This window comes from Pleurodeles waltl, chromosome 8, assembly GCF_031143425.1.
Source record: "Pleurodeles waltl isolate 20211129_DDA chromosome 8, aPleWal1.hap1.20221129, whole genome shotgun sequence".
NCBI lineage: Eukaryota > Metazoa > Chordata > Amphibia > Caudata > Salamandridae > Pleurodeles > Pleurodeles waltl.
This window is the reverse complement of record NC_090447.1, coordinates 651,935,658-651,955,710: the sequence shown is the minus strand read 5'-3', so window position 1 is coordinate 651,955,710 and position 20,053 is coordinate 651,935,658. Positions and strand designations below refer to the sequence as shown.

The window sequence follows — 20,053 nt, the reverse complement described above, 5'->3', positions numbered from 1 at the left end:
GGTGCAGAGTTAACGAGCTGGGTTTCGCATAGGACCTTTGCGGTTGAAGTTTTTAGGATTCAGGACCCTTCCCAGAGAACTTTGAGGTAACCAGTTCCCACAGAGAAGCTTGGATAGTACCCCCACTTGTGGATACCCAGAAGATTGGAGTACCTACACAAGGGAGCCCAGGTGCATAGGGGTCAAGCGACATAGGAAACCCTTGTTGTAGTCAATGGGAGCCTCAGTTGTCCAACTTAAGTCGTGACCCATCGACCAGTTCAGTGGAACCCAAGGGTGGATTCCAGACATGTTGAACCTGAAAAGGAAGAGTGACGGTGTACAGACCACTCAAAGATGTACAGGCTGTCCAGGTAGGCAATGCCCATCCACCTAGAGGTGAAGTTCCTGCCGAATAGTGAAGGATGAATTCCAGCTGTGGAGTCCAAGGGATTCAGGAAGATCTTTGTAGTCACCCAAGAGCTGTCCCACGTCAGTCACCGGATTGTAGGAGGGTCAATGGTCATCAGGACCACATAGGCAAATGCAAAAGTTGTCACAAAGATTGCTAATTTTTGGGGACCAGCAACGTCCACATGACTCAACCCTTGGAGGGGAATTAGGGATGGCCCTCAGCAGGAAGGAAAGCCAGCTGGAAATCGGTGAAGCTCCTATGAGTGACCCACTGGCAACAGACACAGGGAGGCCGCAGCAGCACAACAAAACAGGAGTCTCACGCAGCTGGAGCTGGAGCTGCAGCTGGACCTTAGGACAGTCTGGGTCGTGTTGGTCACCACCTGTGTTCCAGTGATCACGCTCGTCGTCAGGAGAGGAATCCCAGAGAACCGGTCATCATCGCCCAAGGGTGCCTGCAGAAGCAGGGAAGTGACTCCGTCACTCCACGGGAGATTCCTTCGGTTCTTCTGGTGCTGGATGAAGACAGGCAGTCCTCAGAGCGTGCACACCTTGGAAACTGTTGCAAATGCTGGCTGCATCTGAAGCTGCAGGTCCCAGGAGTCATCCTGGATACTTTGCTGCAGTTACAGGGGTTCCTGGAGCAGTCTGCGGTTGATCCGATGCTCAGAGGCTGAAGCAGAGAATGCAGAGGGTTCCTGGAGGAGTCTTGCAAGCTGAATCTGAAGACACCCACAGGAGAGCCCTAAATAACTCGGGGGGGGGGTGGAAGGTTATTGGGTAACTACCCAGGTATGCATCTATCAGGAGAGGTCTCTGATGTCACCTGCTGGCACTGGCCTCTCTGAGGTCTCCAGAGCGTCCCCACACCTTGGAATCCAAGATGGCTAACGTCAGGGACACACTGTAAGAGCTCTGAGCACCACACCCTGGGGTGGTCATGGACAGGAGAGTGGTTACTCCCCTTTCCTTTGTCCAGTTTGGTGCCAGAGGAGCAGCTGGGAGGGGGCAGGGGAGAAGCGAGATAGGTCCCTGAACCAGTGTAGAATGGCTTATGCAAGGAGAGCACCATCTGTGAACTTCAAAGCATTTCCAGAGGCTCTGGGAGGCCACCCCTCCCAAGCGTGTAACATCCTCCTCTCAAAGGAAATGCATTGTTTTGCCTTCCTGAGATTGAGCTGCTCAGTCCCCAGGAGGGCAGAACCCTGTCTGTGAGGTGGCAGCAGCTGGGGCTGCAGTGGAAACCTCAGAGCTGGTTTGCTGTAGTTGGGGTCCATGGTGGAGCCCCCATGGTGCATGGGATTCTCCCCCCTCCCCCCTTCCCCCCCCCCATACCAGATTGGGAATTGGGGTACAATTCATGGTCTTAGACACCTCACATGGCCATAATCAGAGTTACCATTCTGAAGCTATATATATGTATTGACATATATGTAGTGCACGCTTATAATGGTATCCCTACACTCATGAAGCTCAGGGAATTGGCCCTGGACAACATGGGGGCACCTTTGCTAGTGCAAGGGTGCCCTCACACACAGTAACTTTGCACCCAGCCTTCAGTAAATGAAGGTTAGACATATAGGTGACTAAGTTACTTAAGTGCAGTGAAAATGGCTGTGGAATAGTGTGTGCACTATTTCACTCAATGGCAGTCCTGAAGAAAGGTTTGTCTGAGCTCCTTATGGGTGGCAAAAGAAATGCTGCAGCCCATAAGGATCTCCTGGAACCCCAATGCCTTGGGTACCATATACTAGGGATGTGAGAAAACAGGGCTGATTGCAGAGGCCCCCTAACTTTTTGCCCCCATTTTCCACTTTTGGCTGGTGTTTTCCTGACTCTGATGGTGCCCTGGGTACTGCTAACCAGTCCCAGTGCCTGTGCTCTGTGTAAAATCAATATGCAAATTAAGCTAATTATAATTGGCTAAGTCAACCTACCTATAAGTCCCTAGTATATGATAGGGCATGTAGGTTTAGGGACACAGCATAGGTGGTGCACCGCTGAGGTGCCCAGTGTCATTTTAAAGGCAGGCCTGCCTTTCTGGCTGCTTTTAAATTAAAGTTATATGCAAATTCGATGTTGGAATTAAAAGTAGTTCCAAAGGCTTAAACTACCTTATTTTTACATATAGGTCACCCCTAAGGTGTGCCCTATGTGCCCCTAGGGCTGGGTGCCATGTAACTATAAGCAGGGACCTTATAGAAGTAGTTTTATAAGCCCTGGTGAGGTAAAAACAGCCAAATTCGTTTTTCCCTCATTGTAGTGAATGGCCTTCATAGGCTAGAACAGGTAGACTATTTTAATTTTAAAAGTCCCCCTTAAATGACAGATACAAAGAGTTTGTTATCAAATTAATTGTTATAATAAAATCCCACAACTTCCAGTTGTTGGATTTAATATAACTTGTTCAGGTAAAGAGTTTTAAACTTTACCTGAAAAGTTGCCAATTTCAGCCCTGCATTGTTTTTTCTGCGGTGCTCGGATTGGCCAGCCTCGCCAGGTTGCCTTGAGGTGTGAAGTGGCCTGGCTTCACACAAAGATGTGCCTGTGGGACGGAATCTCCCCTCAGCAGATGGTGAGGCAGGAAGGGGGAGGGCTGCCAAACTGGTCTTCAAAGGCAGAGAAGGACATTTGGAGCAACCCAGCAACACCCCCACATCCTGCAACCCCAGACAACTAGGTGTCCCCTTGATTATATTAGGAGAGGGCAGTAGAGGGGTGCGTTTAGGATTTTTAGCCACACCAGTGGGTGGGCTAAGCCAGATGTAACCTCCTAAATCATTTTCAGCCATGATGGATTTTTGATGAATGTTGCCTCCTGGGAATGATTTTTGCCACACTTCCCAAGAAGTGGTCATCACAGGGGGAAGGACCCTGCACCTGATTGGAGAATCATGACCCCCCCCCCCCTGTTTTTCACCCAGGAGCAAGGATAAAACTGGCAGACCTGCACCCACACCTCAGTTCCCTACCACATCCCTACAAGGAAGAACTGAAGAAGGACTGCCCTGCTGGACCCCTGGCCTGCACCTGGACCCTGCACTCTTAAGGACTGCACCCTTGGGCTTCACCACAAGGACTTTGCCTGGCTTCAACTGATTCAAGGGGGGGACTCACTGTTTGGTTAGCAGTTTTTCACCTGTAGCAGAGTCCCCTGCACCAACTCCTGAAGAAATCAGCCAGCTGACCACTGCCCAGTGGCCAAAAAGGAGTTTGCGCCAGGTGCATTCTGGGAGTTTTAGTCCACACCCCCAAGGATCATCTCAGAGCTTCTGGACCCTTGGGGTGAGCTGTGGACCCCAAAAGAACCTTAAAAGAACATCTGGGAGAAGACCCAGAAGTTTGGAGAACTTTTGAAAAAAAGCTCCATAGAGGGATCGAAATCGAGCCGGCTTGCCCCAACCGTGACCCAGCCTGATTTGCGGGTTCGTCCCGGTGAAGAAAACCTCCCAAAAAAAGAGACTAAGTCCGAACGTACAAAGTTGACCGAGACCTCCCAGCCAGCGTATGCGAGGAGGGCTCCAAGGACGTCGGATCAAGATCCAGGTTTACCCCGGTTGAAGGATTTTCACCTCGAAAAAAACGACTAAGTCAGAAGGTAAAAATCTCCACCGAGAATTCCCGCGACACGTATCCGAAGAGGAGTTCTGTGCTAGCAGCTTCGGCATCAAAGGGCTCCCAGGGATTCAATCCTTGATTCAAACCACTGCCGGTCATGCCACTGTCAATTTTCTGTACTGCAATAAGAACATGAATTGTGTGAATATCTTTCACTGGAATTAAAAAGAACCAAACAGAAGATTTGCTTCGTCTCGGCTACTGGAGTATTGGACTGCTTTCTTACTGTATTTAATGATTTGCCTTCTTGGTGGTGCACAGCCTGTTTGAGTTCTTGCTTGGAAAGGGCATAATGCATGCTGGTGGTATTGACTGTGCAAACCAAAACTGATAAATTTGGCAGGAAGGCTTAGAAAGCTTTGAGCTCCAGTTGATTGATGTGCATGCTCTTTTGTTCCAGAGAACACTTTCCACTGATTTGCATGTCTTACAGATGGGCACCCCAGCCTTCTAAGAAGGCATCCGGGATTGTCACATTATTGGGTACCTTAGGCAAAAAAAAAGTTAGTCCTTCAGAAAGATGATTGGTCTGGGCCCACCAGGTTAGGGCCTCTGTCATAAATGGAGTGATCTGCAATAGGTCATTAAATGACCACTCCGTTTGTATCCACTGCTTGTCCAACTCCTCCTGCAGAAGTCTCTTTTTCACACTGAAGAAAGGGACGAGTGATATGGCAGAGAACATCATCCCTAAGAGATCTGAACAGACAAACCTCAAACTGTTGAGGAAAAAAGTCAGTTCCAGTGCAACTGCTTCAGCCTTTATTGCATCTCCTTAGTTTAAAAAAAAAAAAAAAAAAAAAAGAAGAAAGGCTTTGTCTTGTGGTATCCAAAGCTGCTCACAGGAATATTATTATTCTTGATGGAAGAGTGGACAATTTCTGGTGATTGACAGTGAGGCCTCATCTGCTGAAAAGCGCTGAAAGCCATGGAACATTGCCTAACGAACCGTTGATGCCTGTATCAGCCATTCGCTGAGGTATGTGAAGACCTGATAACCCCTTTTCCTTAGGGAAGCTGCCACACGCACCAGGCATTTCATTAAAATGTGAGGGGCTGGTTCAAGGCTGAATAGGAGGACTTTAGCCATCACTCGGTGGCAGCTCACAGTGAATCTTAGACATTTGCAATGCTTGAAATGTGTGGGGAAAGAAAAATATGAATCTTGGAATTCCAGGGTTGCCATTTAATCTCGGTGGTTGAGGACATGCAGGACGGCAGAGGGTAACCATGCAGAACGATTGCTTCTGTAGATATTGGTTAATTTTTCAGATATCCAAAATGGGTCACCCTTCCCCAGATTTCTTTTTTACAAGGGAAAAAGCTGGAGTAGAAACCCATTCCCTTTGAGATTGAGGAACTTTTTCTATTGCACCCTTGCTTATTACGAGGAGTGCTTCTTTCTGAAGTAAGTGAAACCGAGGTGGCTGCACCTCTTTTGTGGAGTTGTGGGTCGTGTTTTCATGAATTTCCAGAGTATGACCATGTGTGACGAAATCAGATACCCATGTGTCGATGTTACTTTCTGCCATTGATGGGAGAAGTTGGTGATTTTTGCACCCACAGCTTGAGTAGGATGCAGCGTAACTGACACTTACAGGTGGACACCATTTTCTTGTAGAATCTTTTCAGGGAGGGGTTTGCTTTCGTCTAGGCATTTGCTTATTATAGGCTGCTGTAGGTGGTGGTCAACAGACCTGTTGCTTGAAGGATGGCCTATATAGTGAGCTAGAGGGTCGATGGTGTTGGATAGTTGAGAACTTCCTCTGTAACATGGAAAAACCCTTTCCCTGTACTCCTCGAAAGGGTACTTTTCCAAATTGTAGGGTGCCCAATGATTTCACTGTGTCAGTATCCGCTTTGCTAGCCTGTAATAAGTCATCCTTGTTCATTCCAATAAGGACATATCTAGAATCTTGCTCTGTACCTTGGGCCAGAAAAATGTCACTTTCAACCAGCCCTGCCGTCTTAGGGCTGCAGCTTCTGCCAGTTGTCGAAATTCTTTTGAGGCTACGTCCACAGCAGTCAATGATCTTAGAAGATGTTCTCTCTCCTTCTTGCGTATTCTCTTTACCCTCTGCTCTTTTCTCTTCAAACAAAACGTCTATGAAAGAATTAATGCCAGACCACATTTGCCAGTCATACCGTCACAAAATGGTCAAGGAATTGGCAGCACAAACTATCATTGCTGACAGGGGAGAATCTTTTGTCAACATTGTTAAGGAGCCTGCCCTCCCTATCTTGTGGAGCCGAAACAGGGGTGGCAGGGTTTTTGAAACAGCACTGAGCCACTTGGGAGATCATGGAGTCCAGCTTTGGGTGCCCTACTAGGCAAGCAGGCAAACTTTCAGGCACCTTATATTTCTGGTCTATCCACAGTAAAACAGCTGCAACAGTCGTCTGATTCTTCGCTATCTTTGTGCCTTCGTTCCAGATATAAACCACCAAGGATTGTGAGCACAAATTTATTTGCAGGCTCTTGGAATATCAAAGAAAACAGACTGCCTGTCATTGGCAGTTGGAACCTTTTTGCCACTCTTTCCATTACATTATGGAAATGTCATCCAGAGAAGAATCTACTGGTTGCGGTGCACAGGACGAAGGAGTGGAAATTAAATAATTATCCCATTCACTGGTCATGGGATAATTGTCTATTTCTCCCTCTTCTCTATCATTGTCCGAAGTTGGAGGATCATCTCTGGGAGGTACCACAATGTTGGCTCAAGGTGTTATTCTGTGCATCAATTGAGCTAGGTTGTAGACAATGCTGGGTAAATCTCCTATAGTGATCTTGCAGCATCCCTTGGAGATCTTTGAAACAGTCCAGGGAATCTGTACCATACATTTGCATGAAGGAGTGTGAGCCTTATACTGGAAACGTTCCCCAAGCTGCTTCGGTCTTTAAGCATACCTCGTTTGCTGAGGATCATCTTGCTCTTCATAGAATAGCTCATCAACCTCATTCTGGCATTTGAGATGGAGTTTAGAAGGGCTGTGGGCCACTCCAAAAGGGCCACCATCTCACTATTCTACATACAGAAGGTGACTGGGAGGGAGAGGAGACCCCTCACTTGGGGAAGTATGCTCAGGTAATAGGGCTGTCTTTGGAGTTTATACTCTCATTGACAGTGTGGTCATTGTGTTTGTAGTTCAAATTTGTAGCTATAAAGATTTCTTTGCGAACTTCAATGTCGACTGTTCTATAGGTCCTGTCAATTGAGCCTCGGGCAATACCTTTGCAAACTCAATCGGTGCTGACAATGTCATGGATGGCATTGATGTCTGTGCCATTGACTCTGATATCAGTCACAGTCGTTAGTCATTGTTCTTCTGGCTTTCAATGGGGAGGTCATTGTTGAGATTTTTAATGCAATTTTTGACTTAGAGAAGTCCTCCTCAGAGCCATCAATGACAGAGCTCACAGGTTTAACAGATAGAGCGGAAAGCTCAGGTCTTGTAGTTTGACGAGATTCTGCCTTTTTTTGTTGTTGTTAAAAGCATCTTTGTCAGACTCATGGGGAGTCTTTAAGGCCTTCCTAAATAGCTCTGATGTCCTCTGGTCAATTGATATTTCTCTTTTACATGAACTTTTCTGAGATGTGAAGAAGTATCACCATCTTCTTCCTCGGAAATATCTTTTAGATTTTGACTTTTGAAGCTAAAGTAGCCACCTCCCTTCTCTATTCTTTAAGGCCTTAGTAGAAAAGGTACAGCAGATCCTGCAGTCTTTTGCCTTATGTGAAGGATAGAGGCAATAGATACAATCCTTTTGTGGATCTTCTGAATGGAACCTTTTCTTCCCAACGTGTCACAGGGCCCGAGAAAAGTATTTTCTTTGATAGCTGAAATAGTAGAATGGAGCAGATAAGTTCCTCCAAACAAGCTGAAGAAACTGAGCAGAACTACCTTCACACGACATGCGGTAGCAAATCTGTGGGAAGTATTCTAGAGGGTGCTGTTGTCTGACTGGAGTTCAGTTCCTCTTAAATGAAAAGTTAAAGTGAATTTTTCATTGCCTTTTAGTCTAGGGCAGTGGTTCCCAACCTTTTGATTTCTGTGGACCCCCACTTTAACATTAATGGAACCCGGGGACCCCCACTGAATCTTCATGGGAATCTGGGGCCCCCCGTCTGAGTCATTACTGGAAGCTGGGGACCTAATTTGTCAATATTTTTCAATTTTCTAGGCTCTCGCGGACCCCCAGGGGTCCCCAGACCACAGGTTGGGAACCACTGGTCTAGGGTAATGTTATGTACTGCTTTATTATGGCACAGTGGGACTCCAACCTTGACGACGGGAAATGATTCAAGCATGTGAATCTATGAAAGATCTAATACTAGAAAATCTGTATGTGATAAATGGTGCGTCCTTTACATGTTCACCTTTGCTTAAAGTTTGAGCTTGGTTATGTACCGCAAAAACCTATTCTGCCACTTGCATATCAAAGAATGGGTTAGTAAAAGATGCATAAATAATTAAATGAATCAAGTTCAACTCTACATTCTAGAGTCTGTCTGTAAATCTATGGTTAATGATGGTCATTTTGATTTTGAGCACAGAGACCCTAGAGGGACATGTGCTTGAAAGTTTCAGTTCAATTTTTTGGGAAAACCATTTCACACCACAGGTGTGTGCAAATACTCAGGCAGTGAAGGTGTTAACTGCAATGTTATGTTCTCAAGTAGGTGCTTTAGGAAAGATGGACCCAACTGGGTCTTTGCCTGAATTTGAAATTTAAAATGAGAGCTGCAGAACTGTAATACTCAACTCAAAACTAGAAAGAAAGAAAAAAAAAAAAAAAAAAAGGAACTAATTCAGCTTATGCGGGAAGCAGAGATAGCATGCTGCTGGATCCCGGTAGTCCTACCCATTTGTACTGTGCTCCACTCTGGTTCCCTAATGGGAGAGCCACAACAGGATGCACAGGCTGTTTACAGTCCAGAATATGTTGGAGCCCAAAGAATGATTTAACTCTGGATTGTACACAAGTGAGAGCTGGCTCTAAAGAACCCTCAGGTGGAACACACAAGAACACCCTTGGAAGGAAAAATAGTATCTGTCAGTATTTTCCCCAACCAGTTATAGTCCCTGTATAGTTCCTTGGGGACAAGCAACATTCTTGCAACAGGAAACCTGGTGTAGGGTGTAACTACTGACTTTTTAAATCAAATTTGCTGTGTATATGTATTCTTTAAACTACTGCTAATATCAGTAAGCAGCAGTATTCTGTTTTAATCACCTGGCACCACCAAATAGAACCAAAAGGTGAATAGACATAGATCAAGCAACGTCCTGTTGCTATACCTGAACACTAGGTATACAGTTTTATGGTTTTACCAAACTGTAAAGAGCAATGGTTGTTTCGCTAGTGAATTAGTAAGGTTAACTGACTCAAAATTGCTCAAGAGAATCATTTGAAAAATACCAATTCAGAGTTTTAATCATATTGCAGAGTGAAAGGCTGTTTAAACTTCTGTTTTTTAGATGGTCCAAGTAGACTACAATGTGCTGACCTGGCAATGACCAGCCTGCTCAAAAGTAAAGCTGTTAAGCCAGTTTACAGATATTACATGCAATGGACAACTTTAAACAAACAAAACTGAAAAAGGTACACGTACACAGAAAAGCACTAGAATTTTAATTGGTAACACCAGATCCATTTGTACAAGTAGGCAATGATATGTAGGGCAAGCTCTGTTTAAAGATGTAGAACTCAATTCTGCTTATCAAAATATTTTAGTTTTCCTGCTGGATCTGGGATTATCTGCAAGAAACAAAGAAACATTTGTTTTTAGACAACTGTCAGTCAAATGTCTTACTTCTAGATGTTACAAGAGAGGATCTCCGATATATATATTTTTTTTAAATAGGACTACCATTTGCAAGCACCATTTGAGTGTGTCCCAGGAATAAACCCCAATGAAAGTAAAATGTGTCTGAAATAAAATCTGTAATCATGTACCAATATGTACTTACAGCTCTTCCCTTGGCCACCAGGCATTCATGGTATCATCAGGATTGATCTAATTGAACCAAATATGTAGCAGGCATAGTTCAGATGCTAAAATACATTTCTAGCTCCTAGCAAATTTTTGCATGAGAGAAACATATTACAGACTCAAAGCAGGAAATTAAATCGCAAATCGAACACACATTCTCCTGCCTTTGGTAATCTATATTATCTGGCTCCAGGGTGGGTTAAGCTGGTTTACTATGCCTTTCTCTTCCAAAACATAATGAATGCTTGTCCGATTTTCCAGTCACAGCAGCCACTCTCACATTTTCAAGGTGGTGATAGAAGGTATTCTCTATGCAAAGACTGTCTATTCTGGACAACAAACTGAACTTTAGGGAGTAGCTTGACTACATAGATTTTCACTCTGCCAGTGGTACCACTTGCTAGTTAGAGTAACAGTCCCTTGTTGAAATGTTACTGGCTGAAAGGACAGTATGAAAGAATGTGTATGCAGACATCTGCTTATATGCTGATTAATACCACGATTACTAAACCTGTTAGCGCAATTTGGAAGGTGTTCTGGTTTTACTATAAATGGATACGTTTTCCTTCCCACTGCAGCACTGGGTTGAGGAGTTCTTATTGTGCAGAGGAGAGGTTTTCCACTAATTTAACAATGAAATTTAATCAGACAAAAGTACCTTTTACGATCGCAACCTAGCCCCCATCTCCAGAGCTTGAGAAATAATGTGACATTTGGCTAAATTGCCATTATGGCTATTTGATAAAGAGACATTGTATAATAGCTTCAAGTCCTATGTTCTGAGTAAGCATTAGTCGTGGCACCTTTTTTGTAGGAGGTTCAACATCTGGGACACACCTATCTTATTGTACACACTACTATGCCATGGGTGATAATATGAGCAACAGAAATATTGAATGTTTGATTTCCTTCAACTCTGCCATACTCCTTCCTCAAACAGGTGACCTACTCTGGTGGTATCCACTTTATTCTACTATCCTTGGCGGCTGCCCACCCAGTCATTTCAAACCTAGGGTCATGCCAGTGGTAGGTAGGGAGCATATGTAGCTACAACAATGTTTTGCTGGGTATTTCTAAAACAGAAACACTGCACTAGGTCCATCAGTTCTGGTGCCACTTGGCCTTTGGGGATCCTTCCCCATACTAGTAGGACTGTCCGGGTATGTCCGAGCACATTTTCAGTGAAAAATGTTTCTGCAGTTTTGACCTCCACCTTATATCTCCCAACCATTCTAATTGTACTGCCAGATAATAGCACTCAAATTCTGGAACCTTAAGACTGTCCTCCATTAAAGGCAGTTCCCGTTAGGCAAAGGACGTTCCTCCTGCCCCTTCTAAATCAATTCTGAGACAATCATCTTGAATTCATTAAAATGATAAAAGTATGAGTAGGATTTTTTTTTCTCGTCAAGGGCACCCTTTCCCTTTCATATAGTCTGGAGACATTCAACCGACGATGAAGTTCCCAAAATGAGTCTACTCTATAGTGACAAAATCCCAACTTGTCATCCTGAAGGGGGGTGGGAGGAGGGATTTTACCGTAGGGAAAGTGCATCAGAATACATGACAATTGTTACATTATACCTGGATAGTGAATGCAGAACTTGCAAGTAAAACACGCATACCGGGTAGTACACAATTTGTGGAGGCAATATGAGGGACATTCAGTAGATGGTGGTTCTAGACAAATGGAATGGGACTGAAAATGTGGTGTTTAGTCTTTTACCGAATAAAGTCTGATGCATTTTATGTGCTCGCAAAGGGACGTTAGAGGCAAAGATTAATTTATCAATCAAAAGAAGCATGCCCAGTAGAGTGTATTTTTGGTGAGCAAGCTCAGTTGCTGACTTTGTTGGTTGGATTTCCTATGTAGGTGCTATTGAGCATACCGCACTCCACTCTGAAGTGTATTCTGCAGCAGAGGAGCAGCCAGTGGAGGGTGCACAATAAGGGGGTGATGAAGGTATGGTGTCTAAGGCAGTACGCCATTTTCACCACTTCATTTGGACGAGATGCATGGCAAATTGGCACAGCCAACAATAAAACATTACATTCTTTGATTCTGAAGGGACCGGGAAAATGGAAAGTACTGAGAGGCATAGGGCAAGGAAAAGTATGCACTGTAATTCCAGTGTACAGAAACATGCCTGACAAACATTTTGGCATTTGTCATATGTAGGAAGTTGGCTCTGTATGTGCTATTTCAAAGTAAGGAATAGCATGCACAGAGTCCAAGGGTTCCCCTTAGAGGTAAAATAGTGGTAAAAATAGATAATACTAATGCTCTATTTTGTGGTAGTGTGGTCGAGCAGTAGGCTTATCCAAGGAGTAGTGTTAAGCATTTGTTGTACATACACATAGACAATAAATGAGGTACACACACTCAGAGACAAATCCAGCCAATAGGTTTTTATATAGAAAAATATCTTTTCTTAGTTTATTTTAAGAACCACAGGTTCAAATTCTACATGTAATATCTCATTCGAAAGGTATTGCAGGTAAGTACTTTAGGAACTTCAAATCATCAAAATTGCATGTATACTTTTCAAGTTATTCACAAATAGCTGTTTTAAAAGTGGACACTTAGTGCAATTTTCACAGTTCCTAGGGGAGGTAAGTATTTGTTAGGTTAACCAGGTAAGTAAGACACTTACAGGGCTTAGTTCTTGGTCCAAGGTAGCCCACTGTTGGGGGTTCAGAGCAACCCCAAAGTCACCACACCAGCAGCTCAGGGCCGGTCAGGTGCAGAGTTCAAAGTGGTGCCCAAAACACATAGGCTAGAATGGAGAGAAGGGGGTGCCCCGGTTCCGGTCTGCTTGCAGGTAAGTACCCGCGTCTTCGGAGGGCAGACCAGGGGGGTTTTGTAGGGCACCGGGGGGGGACACAAGCCCACACAGAAATTTCACCCTCAGCGGCGCGGGGGCGGCCGGGTGCAGTGTAGAAACAAGCGTCGGGTTCGCAATGTTAGTCTATGAGAGATCTCGGGATCTCTTCAGCGCTGCAGGCAGGCAAGGGGGGGATTCCTCGGGGAAACCTCCACTTGGGCAAGGGAGAGGGACTCCTGAGGGTCACTTCTCCAGTGAAAGTCCGGTCCTTCAGGTCCTGGGGGCTGCGGGTGCAGGGTCTCTCCCAGGCGTCGGGACTTTAGGTTCAAAGAGTCGCGGTCAGGGGAAGCCTCGGGATTCCCTCTGCAGGCGGCGCTGTGGGGGCTCAGGGGGGACAGGTTTTGGTACTCACAGTATCAGAGTAGTCCTGGGGTCCCTCCTGAGGTGTCGGTTCTCCACCAGCCGAGTCGGGGTCGCCGGGTGTAGTGTTGCAAGTCTCACGCTTCTTGCGGGGAGCTTGCAGGGTTCTTTAAAGCTGCTGGAAACAAAGTTGCAGCTTTTCTTGGAGCAGGTCCGCTGTCCTCGGGAGTTTCTTGTCTTTTCGAAGCAGGGGCAGTCCTCAGAGGATGTCGAGGTCGCTGGTCCCTTTGGAAGGCGTCGCTGGAGCAGGATCTTTGGAAGGCAGGAGACAGGCCGGTGAGTTTCTGGAGCCAAGGCAGTTGTCGTCTTCTGGTCTTCCTCTGCAGGGGTTTTCAGCTAGGCAGTCCTTCTTCTTGTAGTTGCAGGAATCTAATTTTCTAGGGTTCAGGGTAGCCCTTAAATACTAAATTTAAGGGCGTGTTTAGGTCTGGGGGGTTAGTAGCCAATGGCTACTAGCCCTGAGGGTGGGTACACCCTCTTTGTGCCTCCTCCCAAGGGGAGGGGGTCACAATCCTAACCCTATTGGGGGAATCCTCCATCTGCAAGATGGAGGATTTCTAAAAGTCAGAGTCACCTCAGCTCAGGACACCTTAGGGGCTGTCCTGACTGGCCAGTGACTCCTCCTTGTTTTTCTCATTATTTTCTCCAGCCTTGCCGCCAAAAGTGGGGCCTGGCCGGAGGGGGCGGGCAACTCCACTAGCTGGAGTGTCCTGCTGGGTTGGCACAAAGGAGGTGAGCCTTTGAGGCTCACCGCCAGGTGTGACAATTCCTGCCTGAGGGAGGTGTTAGCATCTCCACCCAGTGCAGGCTTTGTTACTGGCCTCAGAGTGACAAAGGCACTCTCCCCATGGGGCCAGCAACATGTCTCGGTTTGTGGCAGGCTGCTAAAACTAGTCAGCCTACACAGATAGTCGGTTAAGTTTCAGGGGGCACCTCTAAGGTGCCCTCTGGGGTGTATTTTACAATAAAATGTACACTGGCATCAGTGTGCATTTATTGTGCTGAGAAGTTTGATACCAAACTTCCCAGTTTTCAGTGTAGCCATTATGGTGCTGTGGAGTTCGTGTTTGACAAACTCCCAGACCATATACTCTTATGGCTACCCTGCACTTACAATGTCTAAGGTTTTGTTTAGACACTGTAGGGGTACCATGCTCATGCACTGGTACCCTCACCTATGGTATAGTGCACCCTGCCTTAGGGCTGTAAGGCCTGCTAGAGGGGTGTCTTACCTATACTGCATAGGCAGTGAGAGGCTGGCATGGCACCCTGAGGGGAGTGCCATGTCGACTTACTCGTTTTGTCCTCACTAGCACACACAAGCTGGCAAGCAGTGTGTCTGTGCTGAGTGAGAGGTCTCCAGGGTGGCATAAGACATGCTGCAGCCCTTAGAGACCTTCCTTGGCATCAGGGCCCTTGGTACTAGAAGTACCAGTTACAAGGGACTTATCTGGATGCCAGGGTCTGCCAATTGTGGATACAAAAGTACCGGTTAGGGAAAGAACACTGGTGCTGGGGCCTGGTTAGCAGGCCTCAGCACACTTTCAATTGTAAACATAGCATCAGCAAAGGCAAAAAGTCAGGGGGCAACCATGCCAAGGAGGCATTTCCTTACACAACCCCCCCCCAAACGAAAGAGGATGAGACTAACCTTTCCCAAGAGAGTCTTCATTTTCTAAGTGGAAGAACCTGGAAAGGCCATCGGCATTGGCATGGGCAGTCCCAGGTCTGTGTTCCACTATAAAGTCCATTCCCTGTAGGGAGATGGACCACCTCAACAGTTTAGGATTTTCACCTTTCATTTGCATCAGCCATTTGAGAGGTCTGTGGTCAGTTTGAACTAGGAAGTGAGTCCCAAAGAGGTATGGTCTCAGCTTCTTCAGGGACCAAACCACAGCAAAGGCCTCCCTCTCAATGGCACTCCAACGCTGCTCCCTGGGGAGTAACCTCCTGCTAATGAAAGCAACAGGCTGGTCAAGGCCATCATCATTTGTTTGGGACAAAACTGCCCCTATCCCATGTTCAGAGGCATCAGTCTGCACAATGAACTGCTTAGAATAATCTGGAGCTTTTAGAACTGGTGCTGAGCACATTGCCTGTTTCAGGGTGTCAAAGGCCTGTTGGCATTCCACAGTCCAGTTCACTTTCTTGGGCATTTTCTTGGAGGTGAGTTCAGTGAGGGCTGTCACAATGGATCCATATCCCTTCACAAACCTCCTGTAGTACCCAGTCAAGCCAAGGAATGCCCTGACTTGAGTCTGGGTTTTTGGAGCTACCCAGTCCAGAATAGTCTGGATCTTGGGTTGGAGTGGCTGAACTTGGCCTCCACCTACAAGGTGTCCCAAGTAAACCACAGTTCCCTGCCCTATCTGGCATTTGGATGCCTTGATAGAGAGGCCTGCAGATTGCAGAGCCTTCAAAACCTTCCTCAGGTGGACCAGGTGATCCTGCCAGGTGGAGCTAAAGACAGCAATATCATCAAGATAAGCTGTGCTAAAGGACTCCAAGCCAGCAAGGACTTGATTCACCAACCTTTGGAAGGTGGCAGGGGCATTCTTTAAACCAAAGGGCATAACAGTAAACTGATAATGCCCATCAGGTGTGGAGAATGCTGTCTTTTCTTTTGCTCCAGGTGCCATTTTTATTTGCCAGTACCCTGCTGTCAAGTCAAAGGTACTTAGAAATTTGGCAGCACCTAATTTGTCTATGAGCTCATCAGCTCTTGGAATTGGATGAGCATCTGTCTTGGTGACAGAATTGAGCCCTCTGTAGTCCACACAAAACCTCATCTCTTTCTTTCCATCTTTGGTGTGAGGTTTGGGGACTAAGACCACTGGGCTAGCCCAGGGGCTGTCAGAGCGCTCAATTACTCCCAATTCCAGCATCTTGTGGACTTCCACCTTGATGCTTTCCTTAACATGGTCAGACTGTCTAAAGATTTTGTTCTTGACAGGCATGCTGTCTCCTGTGTCCACATCATGGGTACACAGGTGTGTCTGACCAGGGGTTAAGGAGAAGAGTTCAGGAAACTGTTGTAGGACTCTCCTACAATCAGCTTGCTGTTGGCCAGAGAGGGTGTCTGAGTAGATCACTCCATCTACTGTACCATCTTTTGGGTCTGATGACAGAAGATCAGGGAGAGGTTCACTCTCTGCCTCCTGATCCTCATCTGTTACCATCAACAGATTGACATCAGCCCTGTCGTGGAAGAGCTTAAGGCGGTTTACATGGATCACCCTCTTGGGGCTCCTGCTTGTGCCCAGGTCCACCAAGTAGGTGACCTGACTCTTCCTCTCTAGTACTGGGTAAGGGCCACTCCATTTGTCCTGGAGTGCCCTGGGAGCCACAGGCTCCAGAACCCAGACTTTCTGCCCTGGTTGGAACTCAACCAGTGCAGCCTTTTGGTCATACCAGAACTTCTGGAGCTGTTGGCTGGCCTCAAGGTTTTTGGTTGCCTTTTCCATGTACTCTGCCATTCTAGAGCGAAGGCCAAGTACATAGTCCACTATGTCCTGTTTAGGCTCATGGAGAGGTCTCTCCCAGCCTTCTTTAACAAGGGCAAGTGGTCCCCTTACAGGATGACCAAACAGAAGTTCAAAGGGTGAGAATCCTACTCCCTTCTGTGGCACCTCTCTGTAAGCGAAAAGCAGGCATGGCAAGAGGACATCCCATCTCCTTTTGAGTTTTTCTGGGAGCCCCATGATCATGCCTTTTAATGTCTTGTTGAATCTCTCAACCAAGCCATTAGTTTGTGGATGGTATGGTGTAGTGAATTTATAAGTCACCCCACACTCATTCCACATGTGCTTTAGGTATGCTGACATGAAGTTGGTACCTCTGTCAGACACCACCTCCTTAGGAAAACCCACTCTGGTAAAGATACCAATGAGGGCCTTGGCTACTGCAGGGGCAGTAGTCGACCTAAGGGGAATAGCTTCAGGATACCTGGTAGCATGATCCACTACTACCAGGATATACATATTTCCTGAGGCTGTGGGAGGTTCTAGTGGACCAACTATGTCCACACCCACTCTTTCAAAGGGCACCCCCACCACAGGAAGTGGAATGAGGGGGGCCTTTGGATGCCCACCTGTCTTACCACTGGCTTGACAGGTGGGGCAGGAGAGGCAAAACTCCTTAACCATGTTGGACATATTGGGCCAGTAGAAGTGGTTGACTAACCTCTCCCACGTCTTGGTTTGTCCCAAATGTCCAGCAAGGGGAATGTCATGGGCCAATGTTAGGATGAACTTCCTGAACAGCTGAGGCACCACCACTCTCCTAGTGGCACCAGGTTTGGGGTCTCTGGCCTCAGTGTACAGGAGCCCATCCTCCCAATAGACCCTATGCGTTCCATTTTTCTTGCCTTTGGACTCTTCAGCAGCTTGCTGCCTAAGGCCTTCAAGAGAGGGACAGGTTTCTTGTCCCTTACACAGCTCCTCCCTTGAGGGTCCCCCTGGGCCTAAGAGCTCAACCTGATAAGGTTCAAGCTCCAAAGGCTCAGTTCCCTCAGAGGGCAGAACTTCTTCCTGAGAAGAGAGGTTCCCTTTCTTTTGCTGTGTTGCAGTTGGTTTCCCAACTGACTTTCCTGTTCTCTTGGTAGGCTGGGCCATTCTTCCAGACTCCAGCTCTACTTGTTCACCCTGTGCCTTGCACTGTGCTCTCGTTTTCACACACACCAGTTCAGGGATACCCAGCATTGCTGCATGGGTTTTTAGTTCTACCTCAGCCCATGCTGAGGACTCCAGGTCATTTCCAAGCAGACAGTCCACTGGGATATTTGAGGAGACCACCACCTGTTTCAGGCCATTGACCCCTCCCCATTCTAAAGTAACCATTGCCATGGGATGTACTTTTCTCTGATTGTCAGCGTTGGTGACTGTGTAAGTTTTTCCAGTCAGGTATTGGCCAGGGGAAACCAGTTTCTCTGTCACCATGGTGACACTGGCACCTGTATCCCTCAGGCCCTCTATTCTAGTCCCATTAATTAAGAGTTGCTGTCTGTATTTTTGCATGTTAGGCGGCCAGACAGCTAGTGTGGCTAAATCCACCCCACCCTCAGAAACTAGAGTAGCTTCAGTGTGGACCCTGATTTGCTCTGGGCACACTGTTGATCCCACTTGGAGACTAGCCATACCAGTGTTACCTGGATGGGAGTTTGGAGTGGAACCTTTCTTGGGACAGGCCTTGTCTCCAGTTTGGTGTCCATGCTGTTTACAGCTATGACACCAGGCCTTTTTGGGATCAAAGTTTTTACCCTTGTACCCATTGTTTTGTGAAGAGGCTCTGGGCCCACCCTCCTGTGCAGGTTTTTGGGGGCCTGTAGAAGACTCTTTACTATTTTTAGTTTTGGTTGTCTCATCACCCTTCCCCTGGGGAGTCTTTGTGACCCCTTTCTTTTGGTCACCCCCTGTTGAAGTCTTGGACACCCTTGTCTTGACCCAATGGTCCGCCTTCTTTCCCAATTCTTGGGGAGAAATTGGTCCTAGGTCTACCAGATGCTGATGCAGTTTATCATTGAAACAATTACTTAACAGGTGTTCTTTCACAAATAAATTGTACAGCCCATCATAATTACTTACACCACTGCCTTGAATCCAACCATCTAGTGTTTTCACTGAGTAGTCAACAAAGTCAACCCAGGTCTGGCTCGAGGATTTTTGAGCCCCCCTGAACCTAATCCTGTACTCCTCAGTGGAGAATCCAAAGCCCTCAATCAGGGTACCCTTCATGAGGTCATAAGATTCTGCATCTTGTCCAGAGAGTGTGAGGAGTCTATCCCTACACTTTCCTGTGAACATTTCCCAAAGGAGAGCACCCCAGTGAGATCTGTTCACTTTTCTGGTTACACAAGCCCTCTCAAACGCTGTGAACCATTTGGTGATGTCATCACCATCTTCATATTTAGTTACAATCCCTTTAGGGATTTTCAACATGTCAGGAGAATCTCTGACCCTATTTATGTTGCTGCCACCATTGATGGGTCCTAGGCCCATCTCTTGTCTTTCCCTCTCTATGGCTAGGATCTGTCTTTCCAAAGCCAATCTTTTGGCCATCCTGGCTAACTGGATGTCCTCTTCACTGGGGTTATCCTCAGTGATTTCAGAGGTGTTGGTCTCTCCTGTGAGGGAACCAGCATCTCTGACTATTATTTTTGGAGTCAGGGTTTGAGGGACCCTGTTCTCCCTAGATAGGACTGGTAGGGGGGAATTGTCCTCCAAGTCACTATCCTCTTCCTCTGAGTTGCCACCCTCAGAGGGGTTGGCCTTTTCAAACTCTGCCAAAAGCTCCTGGAGCTGTATTTTGGTAGGTTTGGGGCCCATTGTTATTTTCTTTATTTTACAGAGTGACCTTAGCTCCCTCATCTTAAGATGGAGGTAAGGTGTGGTGTCGAGTTCCACCACAGTCACATCTGTGCTAGACATTTTGCTTCTAAAAGTTGGAATACTTTTTAAGAATCTACAACTGGTTCTAGAATCTAATTCAAACTTTTACAAACTTTTAAACTCTAAAAGAAATGCTAAACAGGATCTAACACAAGGCCCTAGCAGGTCTTTTAAGAATTTAGAAAACTTTTCAAATTGCAAAAATCAATTTCTAATGACAATTTTGGAATTTGTCGTGTGATCAGGTATTGGCTGAGTAGTCCAGCAAATGCAAAGTCTTGTACCCCACCGCTGATCCACCAATGTAGGAAGTTGGCTCTGTATGTGCTATTTCAAAGTAAGGAATAGCATGCACAGAGTCCAAGGGTTCCCCTTAGAGGTAAAATAGTGGTAAAAATAGATAATACTAATG

The 20,053-nt window shown here is 46.4% G+C and overlaps 1 protein-coding gene across 1 annotated transcript in view; it reads right to left on the bottom strand.

Annotated features, from left to right (window-relative positions):
* Positions 1-9,630: 9,630 nt before the first annotated feature.
* Positions 9,631-20,053, bottom strand: part of PRDX4 (peroxiredoxin 4) — a 149,538-nt gene continuing 139,115 nt past the window's right edge. Inside the window, exon 7 of the mRNA XM_069204743.1 lies at positions 9,631-9,775. Within this exon, the coding sequence (XP_069060844.1) occupies positions 9,725-9,775 (51 nt within the window). The 3' untranslated portion in view covers positions 9,631-9,724. The remainder of the gene's footprint in view (positions 9,776-20,053) is intronic.